Source organism: Protopterus annectens, chromosome 13.part0, assembly GCF_019279795.1.
Source record: "Protopterus annectens isolate FY-2018-M chromosome 13.part0, PAN1.0, whole genome shotgun sequence".
Taxonomy (NCBI): Eukaryota; Metazoa; Chordata; order Ceratodontiformes; family Protopteridae; genus Protopterus; species Protopterus annectens.
Window position 1 is genome coordinate 749,928,878 of NC_056747.1, and position 19,802 is coordinate 749,948,679.

At 43.1% G+C, this 19,802-nt stretch overlaps 1 protein-coding gene across 7 annotated transcripts in view; it reads right to left on the reverse strand.

Moving 5' to 3' along the window:
* The window catches only part of MYO18A (myosin XVIIIA), a 2,129,602-nt gene that overhangs the window by 665,072 nt on the left and 1,444,728 nt on the right, over positions 1-19,802 (reverse strand). For all 7 annotated transcript variants that reach the window (XM_044054445.1, XM_044054444.1, XM_044054446.1 and 4 more), the window contains one exon: positions 19,530-19,641. In XM_044054445.1, the coding sequence (XP_043910380.1) occupies positions 19,530-19,641 (112 nt within the window). The remainder of the gene's footprint in view (positions 1-19,529; positions 19,642-19,802) is intronic.

Below are 19,802 nucleotides of genomic sequence, written 5' to 3' on the forward strand. Positions count from 1 at the left end.
TAGTTTGTTTTGAAATGGCCTTGCCCTCTGCCCCTGTAGCAAAGCTGACTAGCAGTCGGTCAGATATTCTGAAAGGTTTCATCCTGTCGAGTTAGAACCTGAGCTGTCTGTGCACGTCCAAGGAGTGCAGGATCCTCTCCCCTTTATTTTAAGGATTAGGGAAGAAGGTTGGCAAAAGAATGGCTTCATTTAGAGCCACACTGGAGACCACCTCAGGAAAACCCTGTCAGTATGGAAAATAATGAAGGGTTCCACAGCCATTAGTGCCTGTAACTCAGACACTCTTCTAGCTGAGGTTAGGCTAAAAGCAAGGCTGTTTTCCAAGAAAGGGATTTTAACTCTGCTGAAGCTGCAGGTTCAAAAGGGGGCAGCGTGAGCTTTTCCAGTCCTAAGTTAAGGTCCCAGGCAGGGATGGGTACTCTCCTAGGGGGCCTTAAGTTGTTAGCCCCTCTCAGAAACTGTTTGAAGAGATGGTGAGAGAATAGAGGTGGCTCAGTATTATAATGAGCTGAGATGACAGAGGCATGAATATTAATGGAGGAGAAGGATAGGCCTCTGTGGAGTAGCTCTGCTAGGTAATCAAGGATTTGAGGTAAGGATGGCACAGCTGTGTCCTTTCCTTGAGACTTGACTCCAAGAGCAAGATCTTTTCCACTTTTCAGCGTAGGATTTTCTAGTACTAGGCCTTCTGGCCTCAAGAATGACATCCAGCACCTGCTTGCTGAGGGTTGTTGATGGAGTATTCAGGGGATAAGCCAGGCTGCAAGGTTTAGGTTTGCAGTTGTAGATGCAAAATCTGTCCCTCCTGCTGAGACAGCAGGGAAGGCGTCTGATGAAGGTGCCAGGGTGGCACTGTTGTCAGACTGTGTAAGAGTGGGTACCAGTGCTGGCATGGCCAATCTGGGGAAATAAGAATTGCCCTTGGGCTGTCCTGTCTGATCTTGAATAGTACCTTTGAGAGGAGAGGCAGAGGGGGAAAGACATAAATTGAGAGATTTTCCCATTTGAAGGATAAGGCATCCATCTTCCAGGCCCTGCTGTGAGGGTTCCTGGTGCAAGATTTGCTCAACTGGTGGTTCTTGGGGGAGGCAAAGAGGTCCACCACCTCTGGATTAGAAGGTTGAAGGTGTTGGGCTCCAATTTCCACTCGTGTGGGTCCAGGAGATTTCTGCTTAAGTCATCTTCCAGTGAATTCTGTTTGCCTGGCAGGAAATGAGCTTGCAGATGCACTTAGTTGCTCAAGGCTGTGTTCCACAGGGCCATGGTTAACCTGTAGAGTGGGTAAGAATGGGTTCCCCCTGCTTGTTTATGTACCACATAACTATGGTGTTGTCTGTTTTTATCAGCAGTTGTCCTGGAAGGATTAGGTATTTGAAGGCTGTCAAAGCATACTGTATAGCTAACATCTCTTTTTGATTGATGTGCAGGAGAATTTGTCTTCGGCTCCACTTTCCCTGAATGCATTTGCCTGCCATGTAAGCCGCCCATACATAGTCTGATGCATCTGTAGTTAGGGTTTGGGCGGCGAGGGGTTGAGTGAAAGGCAGTCCCTTGTTGTGGTTGCATGCTTCTGCTCACCAAAGGAACTCTGCTCTTAGACAAGGAATGATCGGAATGACTGTTTCCAGGTCCTGAGAATGTTGGCACCAAAGACTTTTTAAATACCATTAAAGTTTCCTCATATGCAGTCTTGCATATGGAATTAGCAGAATGCATGAGACCATAAACCCTAGGGCTTGCAGTATTTTCCTTGCAGATAGCTGGGTTTTGGTGGCCATGTGTTTGAAGTAGTTGTTCAAATAGATCTGTTTTTCTGGAGTGAGAAAGGCCATCTGGGAATTTGTGTTCAAGTTTGCTCCCAGGAATACAATTTTTTGACTGGGCACTAGTGATTTCTTTTCATTGATGGTATACCCCAATGAAGATAGAAGTCTTTTTACAAATGCCAGGTGTTGCAGTAATTCCTGACTGTCTGCCTGAATCAGACAATCGTCCAAGTATGGGAAAATTTGGATATTTCTCTGCCTGCAGTATGCAATGGCTGGAGCCAGGCACTTTATGAATACTCTGGGTGCAGTAGACAAGCCAAAGGGAAGTGCAGAGAACTGATAGTGCATAGAGCCTGCCCTGAAGCGGAGATATCTCCTGCAAGACTCCCTTATGGGGATGTGCAGATAGGCTTCTTTTAAGTCTAGGGTGACTAGCCAGGCATCCTTGGCTAGCACAGGGAGAAACTGTTGCAGGGTTAGCATTTTGAATTTTGGGACCACCAGAAAAGTGTTGAGAATTGATAGATCCAGGATTGGGCGCCAACAGCCCTCTTTTCTGGGCACCAGGAACAGTCTGGAGTAGAAACCCTGTCCCCTTTGTTCTACTGGAACAGGTTGGATGGCCCTGATATTGAGCAGGGAATGTACTTTCTTTTGAGCCTCTGCCAACTGGTTTGGAGGAAGGTCTGGAAACCCGCTTGGGGTTGGCAGGGAATGGAAGTAGAATTTGTACCCCCTGGGATACAATGTTTAGAACCCATCAGTCCTGAGTAATGGACATCCAGTTTTTGTCATGAAGGGCAAGTTTTCCTCCTAGGGGTGCAAGTAGATGGGCAGGGCTGGGATACAATGTTTAGAACCCATCAGTCCTGAGTAATGGACATCCTGTTTTTGTCATGAAGGGCACATTTTCCTCCTAGGGGTGCAAGTAGATGGGCAGGGCTGGGAAGGATAATTGAGAAGTCATTGTGAGCTTTTACCATAAGGGGATGGCTTGTCACTCCCTGTTTTTGATGTGGGAACACTCCATTGTTTAGATCTCTGCATACCCTGAGACTGTAGTCCTGGTGGTCTGCTTCCCCTGGGTTTGGACTGATAAGGCCTGGAAGGGGCTGGAAAGGACCAGTTTTTTGTAGGCCAATGCCTACTGTATCTAGGTGGTTGCACTTGTAAGAATTATTTAACAGTTTGCATAGATTTAGCTTTTTCTTCCATCTTTTTAAGAACCTCTTCTGCTTTGGTGCCAAATGGTCCTGATTTAAAGGAGTGAATAGTAATTTTGATTTGACATGGTCTGGCAAGGTTTGTTCCTTCAGCCAAGCATCCCTTCACAGTACAGATCCAGTGACTGCAGCCCTGCAATATGCTTCTAGGGCATCAAAGCCACACTGCAAAGTATGCTTACTAACTTGGTTTGCAGAATGCATCAACTCTTGTAAATCTTTATTTTCTGCACAATCTGGAAGCAACACCATTTTTTGTTTAATTTGTTCCATTATATGTTGCTGGTACTTCAACATATAAAACTGGCAATTCAATGCCCTGATGGCAAGAGTTGCAGCGGTATATACCTTCTTACCCCATCTGTCTAAAGCTCTGAAATCCCTGTCTGAAGGAGTAGGATTTTTGGCTGTAGTAGTCTTAAAACCTTTAGGCCCCTGGGAAACAGTCTCCGGATCCGCAGTAGGATTCTTAAAGAGAAATTTGTGAGAATCGGGTACTGTGTAGTACCTGTCAGGTTTTCTAGGGGCCGGTGGTAAAGTGTCTGGAGTAAGACTGGATTCCATAAAGACATCATCGACAACATCCAGAACACGGGGTATAGCTAGGGGCCTGTGCTGAGGCAACTCTAAAAATACTATGAGTCTCTGTTTGGGCTAAGGATAATCCTGGCATTCCCAGTGGAAATGCTCCCTTAAAGTATGCAAGGTTTCACCAAAAGAAAAATCCTCTGGAGGGGAGGCAGAGGGAATGGATTCCTCTGCATCTGAATCCTCAAAGGTAGATAAGGGTATGTCCTGGTAATCAGAAGGGTCAGAGTCATCGTACTCCTGGTCTGTAGAATCAGAAAGAAACTCAACTCTTGGTCTCTTAGCAGGGGAAGGCTGGCTTCCCCTCATTAGGGTGATAAGGTCTTCAGCCATTCTAAGCATTTGTTTTTGAGGCATGGGAGCTTCAGCATACTCTTTGGTTGTCGGTTTTCTAGGCATAGTGCGTACTCTGAGCCTGAGAAGCTCAGTACTTTTAGCTAAAAATGAAGTTGTCAGTTCAATGTGAATATCGGTAGGTCGGAATACACCCTCAGAAGCTGGTGCCTGCATAGCGGCTCCGGACCCATCCAAGGTAGAGACATCTGCAGATTCCATAGTCAAAGCAGCATCTAGCAGCATACCGGACTCCGAATGGGTCTTAGCAGAGGCCTGCGAATCTGTAGAAGTGGGCATCAGGGGCTGCAAAGGCACCTCACTGAGTACTGCTAGACTGGCGACTAGCTTAACAGAAGCGTAATCGGCAGTTTTTCACATATGGGGTCTGTCTCTGTCTTTATCTTTGCGCTTTTTCGGAAGATTGGTAGTCGGATCACTTACCGAAGCCATTTCAGAATATGGAGAATGAGAGCGAAAGAATTTAGCGACAAAAATAGTCAGACGACGAATGGTTAGGGCGTTATGCAAGGCACAAAACTGACAGCGAGGGTCGTCATGGTCTGGGCCTAAATAGGTGACGCAGTAAGAATGAAAATCTCTGTAAGGTGTTTGCTTTCCCCAGGCAAGACAATTGTTAACTTTTTCTGACATCGGTTAGAGCAAGAAAAAAGAATCCCCAATGGGGTACTTAGCTTTAGAAGACTTCAGGTTTGAAACTTGAAAAACGAAAATTTCAGGTAGCGGCCGACCAGCACTTGAGAACTGCTTCTGCTTCGGGCTCCTTCTCAGCAAGAAAGACTGATGTAATGGCATCGGGTGCCTGTTTTATACCCCTAATGACCTATCATCATGAAAGAAGCGACAGCATCCAATGCAGAAATCCCAATACTCTGGTATTCGGGCTGACTGAGGGCTACCTGCAGCAGGCAGATAACCCAAGTGTGATGACTGCAACAGTGAAACGAGAAGAACATCAGATGTTCTTGGTTTGGGGGATCTTGGTGAATTCTGGAAGAAACTGGGGAAGAGGTTCAAAGTCAGTTTTTACTCCTTCTGGATTATGTCTGATGATACTGATTTTCAAAGTGGCACAGACAGAGAATTTCCCTGAAATAAATTAAATGGGTTGGCTGAGGTGGGAGGGAAGGAAGGCAGAGAAGTTGGTAGTCATAAGTTTGATGTCTTGTCACCAAAGGATTTTTTATGTCCTTTGAAATCAGATTTAGGTTTCTCCTGACACTTCTCTGTATGTTTACTTTTTTTTTTTTGCTGTGACATTTGGCATTTGTGAAAGAATGGTTCATCTTTAGAGGGCAATTTCTCTGAAATTTTGGCACAGGGAAGAGAAAAAGGTTGCTTAAAATCTTGCATGATTTTCTCCTCCCTTGTAAGTTTTGAAAACTACAGATGCGAGACCAAAAGATTGTCTTTGCGCAAATGGGTATCCAGTAACAGTCTTGACATCAAAAGGAAAGGATTGTAAGCAAATCCAGTTGTTGCTGCCTTGTAAGAGACAACAGCAGCTTCATAGCCACACACTTAAATATTCTGCAACTTGTGTGGCAGAATTAAGCAAAAACAATGAAGAGGCTTTACTTGCAGAATAAGAAATATCTGAAAATAGTTGGTTCATGTCATCAAACACAGACAAAAGATACATGGTCATATGGGTCTGACAGTTTCAGACAAGAAAAGAAAGTGTAGCAGACGTGTACACTTTCTTCTTGTACCTTATCTATATTCCTACTATCATCATCATTAGGCAAGGCATTTGTTGAAGGCAGGAGTTTAGATTCTTTGTCTAATTTGACTGAAAACACAGCAGGGTTTTGTGTAAAAATGTATCAGAATCTGGGACTGCATAAAACCTATCAATTTTTTTGCTTGTTTAAGAGCAGATGGCTGTGACACAGGTTTTCAAGAAAGCACAAGTGGTATCTCGCAAAGCATCCAGTACAGAGGGACTAGCTGAAGGATTAGGGACATTCATGATTAGCAAGTTATAGTGTCTCTTTCGCATTTCATATATTAGTTTACCTTCCTAGTGGAAGTGTTGAATCGTTTTTAAAATAGTGCCACCAAAATCCATTTCCTCCAAAGGAGAGTCAGGAGAAACTGCATCTTCATTCTCCAGTTCAAACGCAGTAGGATTGGATCTGTGAGAAATAAGCTAAAGATTCCATACCCAAACCTGAAGAATCAGGAAGGAAGATATGCTTTCTTTTTTGCTTCCTCTTTTAGAAGTGTTAGCAGAAATAATGCAAGGTGGGGCAAACTCCTTATGTACCTCAACAAGGGTACCCGAGACATCCTCTTGAACTAGGATCTGTTGGAATGCTGTCTGTTTCCTCAGAAATCACCCACAGAGGGTTCCCCCTTTCTTGCCCTGTCAGCTACCTTATCCAGATGGAATGTACCTGGAAGCTGAACCTCGTTAGCTTCCAGAGGTGTCATGACAGCAGGAGATGAGGGGAGCCAAACGGAATGTGAGCTCATCACTCAACGCTTTCTGGACTTCATAAACTCCAATGCCCTGGATCAACTTATCTACACCCCCACCAGGGGCAACAATATCCTAGATCTAGTCATTACCAACATGAGTGACCGATGTTGCACACCTGAAGTCAACGCCTCATTGGTCCGATCCGACCATAAGCTAATCACCCTAGATATCCACATCCTGCCCCCACCCTCCATTAAGGAAACCACGGTAAAAAATTTCTTCAAAGTCAACTTCACGCTTCTTAAGACAGAAGTGGTGAATTTCATGACACCCATGCAGATGGACAATACAGTTACGACTACTGAATCCTACACAATTGCATTTTATAAGCACTTACATGAGTGCATGGATCATGCTATCCCAAACAGAACCAAGACGCTATCCTCCAAAAAAAGGAAGCCAATCTGGTGGTCCCCTGCTATAAACAAACTGTACAACAGAAGGAAGAAACTGTTGCAAAAGAGAGTAAAATCCCATGAGTGGAGGAGCTCCCTGGTCAGCCTCAGTAAGAAGCTGCGATCCCTGATAAAATCCTCCAAAGCTAGTTACGAAAACAAAATCATCACTGATTCTAAAGACAACCACAAAGCATTCTATAGCTATGTCAAGAATCTCAATGGCAACACTCAGATCTGCTCTGAGTTACTGAGTTACAGCACAATGGCACTAAATATACAGACCCAACTGATATTGCCAACGTCCTGGCAGATAGGTTCAGTGCTAACTTTACCCCCTTCTTACCCCCTAAAGGGCCCATCTCTATACTGGAAGAATGCAAAGTTCCTGTAATCACGGCTGCACAAGTAAAAACCACACTCTCCAAAGCCAAGAACACAGCATCCATGGGACCAGACAACATCCCAGGCTGCGTTCTACATGAACTACAGAACGATTTGGCACCCCACCCAAGTACCATGTTCAATCATAACCTCACCTCAGGCTTTGTGCCTGCTGAATGGCACACAGCGACAGTTATCCCACTCCACAAGGGGGGAGCCATCACAGACCCCGGGAACGACCGCCCCATTAGTCTGACGAGCCTGGTCTGCAAGCCATGGAACATACCATCATGGAACTTATAAACAAAGACAATGGTAATCTCCAAACTCTGGACCCCACCCAGTTCGGTTTTGTAAAAGGCAGATCATGTCTCCTAAACCTGATAGACTTCTTTGAAGGAGTCACCAAAGCCGTAGACGAGGGTAAGGTGGTTCACACATCCTATCTAGATCTTGCCAAGGCTTTCAACACCATCCACCACTCAGGAATTATAGATAAACTCACTAAACTAGGTATACATCCCTATATGTCACAAGATGGGTTGCCAACTAGCTCACTGACAGAACCCACACTGTGAATGTAGCGGACTCCAAATCCGACTTCAGACCAGTGACAAGTGGAGTACCACAGGGTTCAGTCCTGGGTCCTCTCCTGTTTGGTATCTACTTCTCTGAAGTACAGGGTAACGCAAAAGGGCTTTGGCTAATGAAGTTCGCAGATGACTGCAAACTAGGAGCCATAATCGAAACTCCTAATGATGTGGACAACCTACAAAAGGGCCTCACTGAGACAGATGCCTGGTGTCAAAGCCATGGCCTCAAGCTCAATGCCAAAAAGTGCATTGTCATCCTCTTTGGTAAAAACTCTGTAACCATGAACTACAAGATAGGCGGTAGTCTACTTAACACCAAAAGTGTGATAAGAGACCTTGGGACACAGATGAACAGTAGTCTCTCCTTTGATAATCACATCGCCACAATAGTCAGGAAATCCTACTACGTGGCACATCTCATCACAAAAGGTTTCTCATCCAGAAAAAAAGAGGTCATTGTTCTCCTCTACTCATCACTCATTAGACCCATTATAGAGTACAATGCCCCTTTTGGTATGTACCTCACAAGACATCTACAACAACTGGAAAGGCCGCAGAAATACCTCACAGAGAGATTACCGGCCTCAAACAGATGCCCTACGCAGACAGTCTCAAAGAAGTCCAGCTTTACTCCGTCGCATATCGCCTACTCAGAGGTGATCTCTGCCTAACATACAAAGCTATGTCAAACCCAGAGCTGTTGGACATGCTCCACTTAAAGAAATCCCAGTCCCTCCAAGCTACACACTCTAGGGACCTAAACCTTGTCACCACAATAAAAAGAACATGCCGGAGAGATAGATTCCTGTCCCAGAGAGATCCCATACTCTGGAATAAACTACCTATCTATATCAAACAACGCTCCCCATTAGCACTCTTCAAGAAAAATCTTGATGACTGGATGGGAAATAGGAAATTCACCCCAGGGATCACTTCTGTGGCTCTGCTTGACAGTGGCACAGGAAAATTATTTCCTTGGGTGGCAAAAGCCAGGGTACCTTTTTGGCTGGGCTTGTATAGGCCCTAGGGCCGATAGCCTAGTACCTACCTATGAGTGGGACGTCAGTGTGCCTGACTATAGAGTCACCTATTACTAGTATGTTGGGTATGTTATTTTGCCTTGAGGACATGCTCCACCTAAAGAAAACCATATCCCCTCGAACCACACGCTCTAGGGATCTAAACCTCACCACAACAATATACTGGACATGCTGGAGGGATAGATTCCTGTCCCAGAGACTTCCCATGCTCTGGAACAAGATTCCAATCTACATTAGGCAGGCTAACACTCTTCAAGAGAAACCTTGACGAGTGGATGGGAAACAGAAAGTTTACCCTGGGGATCACTTCAATGGCTCTGCTGGACAGAGGCACAGGGAACTAATCTAAGGGGGGCAGCGAAAACCAGTACATTCTGGATAGGCTTATAAAAGCCTTCGGGCAGATAGCCTATTACCTACCTATGAATCGTACCTCAATGGAGACTTCCTGTTTCATCTGGACAACAGAAACCTGAGAAAATATAGGTTTCTTAGCTTTCTCACATGGCTGTTAAGGGGTATCAAAGAGATAATTCAGAGGCCATCCTACTTTGTGCAAGCTCCTTATTTCCTTGGACTTACCAGGTCAACAAATAAATAAATGAAGGATGTCTCACTATAATTATTGAACTGTTTTACCAGTCCTAGCACTTGAAGCTTAAGGCTAAAGTGCAAGGTCCTCTAGGAGAGAGACCATTTTCAATCAGGCCACCAGTACAGTTAACAGAACATTGTGGTTTGGCTCTCATAGAGCTGAAGTACTTATGGCTTACAGCAGAAGGGTAAAGTTTCACTACGACAGTGCAAAATTAAGGTGCTACAGAAAGAAGCATGTGTCACCAGGGATGTAATTTTCATGGGAGAAGTTTCAATTTGCAGACAGTCATTGGTTTAGAAAGGCTCTAAATTGAACACACAAGAACCAAAATGATAATTCCAAAAGGTGCAGAAGGTGACTGCTTTCTAATCAAAAGTCTGATGCTCTGTGAATTCTTTACCCAACATCAATGATTCAATGTGCTTGCACAACTACCTTGTGATCAAAAGGCTCATGATTCTATCACCATGCTAGTCAGATGGACTCACTTTCCAATACTGACATTAATGTTCTGCATTCAAATGTGAAATCCTTTAGGTGAGAGGTTAAACCAACAATGAATGCAGCTGAGACACATGATACAGTATCATAATACCTGCTGATGAAAAGCAGGAGTCTTCTTCATATAAAGACAGGTATAACTGGCTTCCAATGAAAAAAAAAAAAAAACAAAGGTTTAGTAAGTTCACAGACACCAGTATTTGGAAGCAGTACACTTGGCTGATACTGGACTGACAAGCTGACAGCTACACCATGACACAGCCTGAAAGGCCAAGTGCTAAAACTACAGCAGGTGGCCTAGTAACTTGTATCCATTCTGTACTATAGTGAAGTCTTAGTGGAAGGTATTTTTTTTTTGGGGGGGGGGGGGTTGGGCTCAAAGAATCAGACTAAGTCACTCTTCCAAAAGTAACATGGAAGTGGCTTATAGAGCAGAAACAAAAGTATAACAAACTGTCTTGGCACACAAGGGCTTCTTTAAGCACTACCCACCAACATGACAACATTACACTGTTAAGCCAGGCAGGTAATAAGGATTATGAGAACATGCTTACCCTGGGCCCATGGGCAAACATACCTTAACCATCCCATATACCTAGCGCAGTGATTGTTCCAATCCCTGGTATTCCATTAGGGACTTGACTGATTGCTTACTTCCCCTAGGATAGGCTTGCCTATCCTGCCTGATAGCTCCATTAGATACTGAAGCCACTAAATAAACTTGTGTCACATATCTGTAGTCAGGGCTTTACTTCTCTTCACTACTGGGCAGTCTAGAACACAAGACTTGAATCTTACATTGGATTGCCAACTCACTAGGTCACGTGTAATCAAAATAGGGGAAGTTATCTCCAGAAAGAGACGAGTCACCAGTGGGGTCCCCCAGGGTTCAGTACTAGGACATCTCCTGTTTGGCATCTACTTTTCTGAAGTAAAAGCCAATACCAAAGGGATCTGGCTGACAAGGTCTGCAAATGACTGTAAGCTAAGAACAGTCACAGAATCCCCAAAAGACATGGTCCTCCTGCAGGAAAGGTTTGTCTCAAAGAACTGGTGTCAAAATCATGGTCTGAAACTAAATGCCAAAAAATGCATTACTGTTCTCTTTGGGAAGTCATCTACCCTGGGAACTAGTACACTGACAATAAACCCCTAAGAGATAACCCAGTTGTTTGGGATTTGGGAAGTTACATGGACAGTTACCTAACATTTGACCAACATTTGTCTATTGTTGTAAAAAAAAGTCCTTCTATATATTGCACAGCTTATAAACAAAGGGATTGAGTCTAGATCTAGGGATGTCACTGTTCCCCTTTACACAGCCCTCATTAGACCAGTCATTGAAAATAATGCGCCCTTTGGCAGGTATCTGTCCAGACTCATGCAACAACTGGAACGTCCACAGAGATACCTTACTAAAAGGATTCAACGTGAAACAATATGTCCTACATGCACCGACTCAAAGCTTTGTCACTATACTAAGTATCCTACAGACTGCTAAGAGGTGACCCATGTCTGTCAAACAAGGCATCCTCAGATCCATTAATGATAGATTTACTGTGCATCAGTAAGTCAAATAACATCAGAAGTACTCAGGGTTTATGGATATAAAGTTTTCTGCAACATCAACAAAACAGTTTGGAGAGACAAGTATATCTTGCAGAAGACACAGCTGCTGTGGAACAGACCCCCCCCCCATCCACATACAACACAGTTAATCCTGTCCATATTCAACGGCAACTTAGATCTATGCATAGGAAGCAGAAAATTTACCCAGGATTGCTACCTGTACTACTAATTGACAGAGACAGCTCCAAAATGCTTTAGTCCATGCATGGATCCTCTTAAATTATCTATGGTATGATCCCAGTTACTTTCATTAGGGGTACTATACAATTATAAGAAATATTTCTATGTGTACTTCAAAAAACAATGGACTTACAAACTATTGAAGAATATTAGGTGAAACCTTAAATCTTGTTGAAGAAAATTGTCATTGATATTTGCACTGTATGTTGTACATCTTGAGAGATATGTTGTTTATATTGCTAATTATACAATTAAGTATATGTTTCATACTTTTGTAAATACCTTAATAAATATGCATTCAAACAGGAATTTCTTGCAGAGACATGAAAGCTTATGTCGGGTTAAAAAAAAGTGTTCTGACAATACATGGTTAAGATGTACAATTTCTACGATTTGACAATTTGTTTGTGAAAGTTTAGCAAAAAAATTAATCCTGGGTTTGTGTGTATTACAATATATTACAGTATTTATGGAAAGATTATGAATGCACTATCACTGCATATAACACTTCTTACTGAAAACATTGCTATTTGTAAACTTTTAATAGCTTTTATTGTTCACACAATATTTACATTTATTTATCTTATGCGTTTTAATTGATTTTTCAGAAACTGCTCCGGAATGCAAAGGTGTGTATAGTCTGCTGAAGGTGTGATATTCCACACTGCACAGGTGTTAATGATTTACTGGAAAAATGGAAAAAAAAGCAAACAAATACACTAAGAAAAGGAACTAAATCAACACAATCACTGTTCTTTTCTGATGTTTTAATATTACAGCCATTTTGGGTCGATTCTAAACTCCTTGATCTGTCTCTCTTAAAACCCGACTCCCTCATGGTTTTGGCGTCTTTTCAGGCTTGCTAGTTGTTGCTGAAGCACCTACCAAGGGGAGAAAACGCTGAGAGAAGAAAAGGAGCCACTTTTGTGATTTTAAGTATTTTCTTCTGATTTTTTGTTAAGTTTTACTGCTTTGCTGCCTACGTTTTGGCATTTTCCGGCTTGCTAAAGTTTATATCTGTAACAGTAACAGTTCCTGGAACACATCTAGAGCCTGATTACTGCATTTCCTGTGTTGCACTTAATTTAAAATCGTTTTTTTCTCTAAAAACTGCATTTTACCTGATTTTGGCCTAGCACTCAAGTGTGGGGTCATTTATTGCACTGTTGTGATTATTTTGCTGCTTGTGTATCTCTGCTACCTTTAAACTACAACAAAAAGAAAAAAAATCTTGCTTTTTTCCCACTTTCTGAAAGTTAAGAAAGTTCAGTTACAGATTTGCTGTTCTGAACTGTTTGGAAGTTTCTAAAAGGCCAGTGCTTGCTTGGGCTAAAGGGAAGTCTCTGTGTTCACCAGTGGGAGTGGTTAACACTGAACAGCCTGCCTGTCCCTGGAGGAGTGGTTACTACCTAGAAGCTGTAGTTTTATTGGCCATTTTGGGTCGATTCTAAACTCCTTGATCTGTCTCTCTTAAAACCCGACTCCCTCATGGTTTTGGCGTCTTTTCAGGCTTGCTAGTTGTTGCTGAAGCACCTACCAAGGGGAGAAAATGCTGAGAGAAGAAAAGGAGCCACTTTTGTGATTTTAAGTATTTTCTTCTGCTTTTTGTTAAGTTTTACTGCTTTGCTGCCTACGTTTTGGCATTTTCCGGCTTGCTAAAGTTTATATCTGTAACAGTAACAGTTCCTGGAACACATCTAGAGCCTGATTACTGCATTTCCCTGTGTTGCACTTAATTTAAAATCGTTTTTTTCTCTAAAAACTGCATTTTACCTGATTTTGGCCTAGCACTCAAGTGTGGGGTCATTTATTGCACTGTTGTGATTATTTTGCTGCTTGTGTATCTCTGCTACCTTTAAACTACAACAAAACGAAAAAAAAAAAATCTTGCTTTTTTCCCACTTTCTGAAAGTTAAGAAAGTTCAGTTACAGATTTGCTGTTCTGAACTGTTTGGAAGTTTCTAGAAGGCCAGTGCTTGCTTGGGCTAAAGGGAAGTCTCTGTGTTCACCAGTGGGAGTGGTTAACACTGAACAGCCTGCCTGTCCCTGGAGGAGTGGTTACTATCTAGAAGCTGTAGTTTTATTGGCTGTTTTGGGTCAGTTCTAAACTCCTTGATCTGTCGCTCTTAAAACCCGGCTGCCTCATGGTTTTGGCATCTTTTCAGGCTTGCTAGTTGTTGCTGAAGCACCTACCAAGGGGAGAAAACACTGAGAGAAGAAAAGGAGCCACTTTTGTGATCTTAAACATTTTCTTCTGATTTTTTTTAAGTTTTAGTGCTTCGCCGCCTACTTTTTGGCATTTTCCGGCTTGCTAAAGTTTACATCTGTAACAGTAACAGTACTTGGAACACATCTAGAGCCTGTTTACTGCATTTCCTGTGTTGCACTTAATTTAAAATCGTTTTTTTCTCTAAAAACTGCATTTTACCTGATTTTGGCCTAGCACTCAAGTGTGGGGTCATTTATTGCACTGTTGTGATTATTTTGCTGCTTGTGTATCTCTGCTACCTTTAAACTACAACAAAAAGAAAAAAAAATCTTGCTTTTTTCCCACTTTCTGAAAGTTAAGAAAGTTCAGTTACAGATTTGCTGTTCTGAACTGTTTGGAAGTTTCTAGAAGGCCAGTGCTTGCTTGGGCTAAAGGGAAGTCTCTGTGTTCACCAGTGGGAGTGGTTAACACTGAACAGCCTGCCTGTCCCTGGAGGAGTGGTTACTACCTAGAAGCTGTAGTTTTATTGGCCATTTTGGGTCAATTCTAAACTCCTTGATCTCTCTCTCTTAAAACCTTACAACTCTCTTTTTACACTGTTTTGCGCACTGAGCAGCGTCGGGCAGCGCCGCCTAAACAGGTTTAAACTATTCCAGGCTCTACAAAGTCTGCTCTTCACTTTTTCCCTTAGAACTGTTCAAACTCTCATAGTAATCACTCTATTCTCTTTCTAAAGCCCTGCACTTGCTCAGCTCTTATAAGGAAACACTAACTAACTAAAGCACTACACCCTCCTTGACTTCTCATAAATATTAGGCTCCCGATTGGTCCTTCCTGATCAAGTGAAAAATCAGTTCCCTTCCCTAATCTGATCAGTAAAAAAACAGTTCCCTATACTAATCTGGTATGTCCAAGGGTCAGTTTCAAGGTTACTCTCCAGTCCAGCTGGTGAATCTGGGAATTTTGAGGCAATGTTACAACTGCCTTATGCACACAGACAACCCTCTCCTCCTTCAAACAAACTCTAATACATGTGAGAGATGCAGTTACACAGCCAAACTGGAGGCAGAGCTCTCTCAACCCAAGACTGGCACAGTCAGTCAGGAGGAAAAGGTAGCCACCCACACCACAAATTCAGTCTCACACAGACCTACTGCATCTGCATACCCAACACATAAACACACAAAAACATACTCGGAGACTCTAAATAAAAATCTGCCTAAACAGCAAAGACCTCCTAAGCAGATATCCAAGCAACAACCACCCCTCAACAATACCCACAAATCACATATCTCACAAAATCTGTGTGCCTCACAGTCACAGCCCTTAAGGCCAAACAACACACCAAATACACTTGTTATAGGGGACTCTACTATCCGGCACACTGACGTCCCGCTCACCAGACTGAACAAGGAGAAGGTCACTGTAAGCTGCCTGTCGGGTGCCAGGATCCGCCACATAATGCAAGCACTCAGGTCACTCCAAAGCAAGTACAAGTATGACTCCGTCATTGTCCATGCTGGTGTGAATGACCTGAGACGTACCTCCCTGGACTACATGAAAAGAGACATAGAGGAGCTCTCTGACCATGTAGCCCTGGCTGGTATGACCCTGACCTTGAGTAGCATCTTGCCCTCACCAAAAATTATGCCACAGTATAAAGACAAAATGATCAGTTTCAACAATTGGCTAAAGTATTGGTGTCATTCAAAGGGGATCCAGTGTCTGTCAGCCTGGGATGACATGCTCGACAAGCCACGTTGCTTCGCTAGGGACGGCTTGCACCTGTCACCCTTAGGCTTTCGTATACTGGCCAAGGCACTTGCCACCCCCATAGTGCCTTTTTTAGGCAAGGCTCAAAGGACAAACCCACCTCCATAGACAACCCAAGGATAAAAAAACTAAAGGTAATGCTACTCAATGCCAGAAGTCTAAACCTCAAGATGCACGCACTTAAGGCTCTCCTCAGTAAGGAGAAAATCGATGTCTGTGCAGTAACAGAAACCTGGTTCAAGGCTCCTGAGAGCACCCCAGCACTACCAGGTTATAACTCATACCATGCATTTCAGCCCCAAAACTCAGACCGAAGCACAAAAGGAGGGGGAGTATCTATATTCAAAGATACCTACACCTCCAGGTTAGTGCCACTGCACAATGCATCAGAAACCATCCACATGCAACTAACAGCGGGCAAAACTGCCTTTCAGTTTGTAGCCTGCTACAGAACACCCTCTCTATTACAGGAACCCCACTTGGCATTCCTGAGAACACTGGAGAATATGAAGGTCTCTCCAAACACTATGTTATTGGGTGACTTCAACTACCCAAGCCCAAACACCCTCGCCCAACGGTTCCTTGAATTTATAAACTCTAACGCAATGGCACAACTGGTCACCACTCCAAGAGGGAACAACATATTGGACCTGGTCATCACCAACATGGGGACTCTATGTTCCACACCAGAAGTAAACCCCTCATTGGTAAGATCAGACCATAAACAAATTTCTCTGGACATCCATATCCCGTCCCCACCCCCAGCCAAGGAAATCACTGTAAAGAATTTCTCAAAAGCCAACTTTGCACTTCTCAAGACTGAGGTGGAATCCTTCAAAGCCCCTGGGCCAAAGGATAATACAGCCCAATCCGCAGAATCCTTTACAAATGCATTCTATGAGCACCTGCAGGAATGCATGGATCGTGCTATCCCAAATAAAACCAAGACTCACTCCTCCAAAAACATGAGACCGGTCTGGTGGACCCCGGCCATAAATAAACTATACAACAGAAGGAGGAAGCTACTACATGACAGAGCAAATTCCCAAAAAGGGAAGGCATCTCTGATCAGTATTAGCAAGAAACTTCGATCCCTCATAAAATCATCAAAGGCCAGTTTCGAAAGAAAAATTGCCCTAGACACTAAAGATAATCACAAGGCCTTCTTTAGTTATGTCAGGAACATGGGCGGAAACTCACAGATATGCTCTGAATTGTTGCATAACGGTACAAAATATACCGAACCTACAGACATAGCCAACATCCTGGCAGACAGAATCAGCACAACCCCCAAGGAGCAAATGCCTATCCCAACTGAATGTAACCTCCCTGACATCACAGATGCACAGGTGAAAGCTGCCCTCTCCAAAGCAAAAAACACAGCATCTGTGGACCGGATGGTGTCCCAGGCTGTGTCTTACACAAGCTCCAAGAAGAACTGAACCCTCACATTAAGTCACTGTTCAAACTTAGCCTTACTACAGGATATGTAACCAAAGAATGGCGTACAGCTACAGTGGTCCCACTCCAAAAAGGTGGTGCCACAACGGACCCTGGAAACTATCGCCCCATAAGCCTGACTAGTCTGGCCTGTAAAGCTATGGAGCGTATTATCATGGAACTCAAACAAAGACATTGGGAGCTTCCAGACACTGGACCCTACCCAATTCGGCTTTAAGGGCAGATCTTGCCTCTTAAACCTAGTTGATTTCTTTGAAACAGTTACCAAAGCCATAGATGAGGGCAAGGTAGTCCACACAGCCTACCTGGACCTAGCAAAAGCCTTCAACACAATACCCCACTCGGGCATCATAAATAAGCTTACCAGCTTAAATATCAACCCCTATATCACAAGATGGGTTGCAAACTGGCTCAGAGATAGAACCCACATGGTCAGAATCGCAGGTGCCATGTCCGAATCCAAACCAGTTACAAGTGGCGTCCCACAGGGCTCAGTTCTGGGACCTCTCTTGTTCGGTATATACCTCTCTGAGGTTCAGGCTAACAAGGGGGGATTATGGCTGGCAAAGTTCGCAGATGACTGCAAACTGGGGGCCATAATCGAATCTCCAGCTGACACAAACATCCTCCAAAAGAGTCTCACAGAGACGAATGCTTGGTGCCAGAGCCACGGCCTCAAGCTAAATGCTAAAAAGTGCATAGTCATCCCCTTTGGGAAAAACAAGGTGCCCACAAATTACCACATAGGTGGTAATCCATTAAGTACGGAAGAAGTAATTAGAGATTTGGGGACCAACGTAGATAGTAATCTTTCCTTTGATAATCACGTTGCCAAAGTGGTTAGAAAGACCTTCTATATAGCCCACCTTATCATGAAAGGATTCGCATCTAGATCAAGAGAGGTCATTGTGCCCCTCTACTAGTCACTCATCAGGCCCATAATTGAATACAATGCCCCTTTTGGGATTTACCTTACCCGACACCTGCAGCAACTGGACAGACCCCAAAAGTACCTCACCAAGAGGATCATAGGCTACAAACAGATGTCCTATGCAGCTCGACTAAAGAAACTCCAGCTCTACTCAGTTGCTTATCGCCTACTCAGAGGCGATCTATGCCTGACGTACAAAGCCATGTCAAACCCAGAATTAATGGACATGGTCCACCTCAAAAAATCCAAGTCCCTTAGAGCTACACGCTCCAGGGACCTAAACCTCAGCACAAAAATAAATAGGACATACTGGAGGGACAGATTCATTTCCCAGAGGCTCCCCTCACTCTGGAATAGAATCCCAATTCATGTTAGACATAGCCCCTCGCTGACCCTCTTCAAGCAAAATCTGGACGCGTGGATGGGAAATCGCAAATTCACCCCTGGGATCTCTTCTGTGTCCCTGCTAGACCGAGGCACAGTAAACTAATCTTAAAACGGTACCTTCTGTGACCTACTTTACAGAGGCACAGTAGGCTAATCTAATGGGGAGGCGGAAGCCAAATACACTCTGGCTAGGCTTATAAATGCCCTAGGGCAGATAGCCTAGTATCTACCTATGAACCTATGAACATAACTAGTTTGGAGTTTACGTCAGCAAGTGAAAGTTTCAGTGAGGGATTTATCTGTCAGATAAACCTTCATGCTTAGGAGGTCTCAGCATGTTACAAACAGTCCCTTTTATTTAAATGATTGACTTTGTTCTGTTACTTTACAATGAATACTAATAATGCTTTTCATCTTACAGGTCATCTAAAACTTATAAGTAATCATAACTGTAACTTGAAAATAAATAAAAAAAAAAAATCCCCTAAAATCATTTCTCTTGCAGATGTGACATATTGGGGATTTTTTCCACTACAGAACATGCCAATTGAAATAGTAGTCATATATTTATATCCTCTTATGAAAAAAATCTTTAGAATAAGCTTTAAAACACTGCTACAATACTGTTAATAGTAATACAACCATCAAGTAATAATTTTAAAGTTAATTTTGTAATGTTAGAAAATGCCATAGAAGTCAGAGTACTAAGCTACAAATTACAGCTGTTTTAGGGGAAAAAGACAGTGACATGTTTTTTTTTTTAATATACGTGCCCATGGAGGGGGACTGAAGCTAAACCTTTTCATAACAGAAGAATGATATAGCACAACAAAAAACTGTAACATATGCTTCAGAAATGGGCCATAATTTTCCCACTCTGGAGACGATGACTTCTTCTGAAAGGTTCCATAAGGAACAACAATGGGAAGGAAGGGAAAAAATACTAAACATCTGAATTTCTGTCAAAGACTGTTATTTTTTAAAGATGGCAATAAAAAGGTAGATAAAAGTAAATGAATAAACACTAACCAGAGTCGTCATCGTCAAGCTCCCCATTGAGATCTGCTGCTCTAATGAGTCGGGCCTCCATAACCTCCATCTCCATGGAATCCATCTGTTTCTTTATGGTGTCAAACTTTACCTAAAAGCAAAATACAGTACAAGTAAGATGGTGAAACTAAACTTGCCAGCTCAAGCATTGTATTCATAGAAGGGTTGGAGGTTACAGCATTATCTAGTTCAAACGTACTCAATAACAACAATACTGTATTTTCTTTTTAATGGCTGAAAGCATAAACAGGG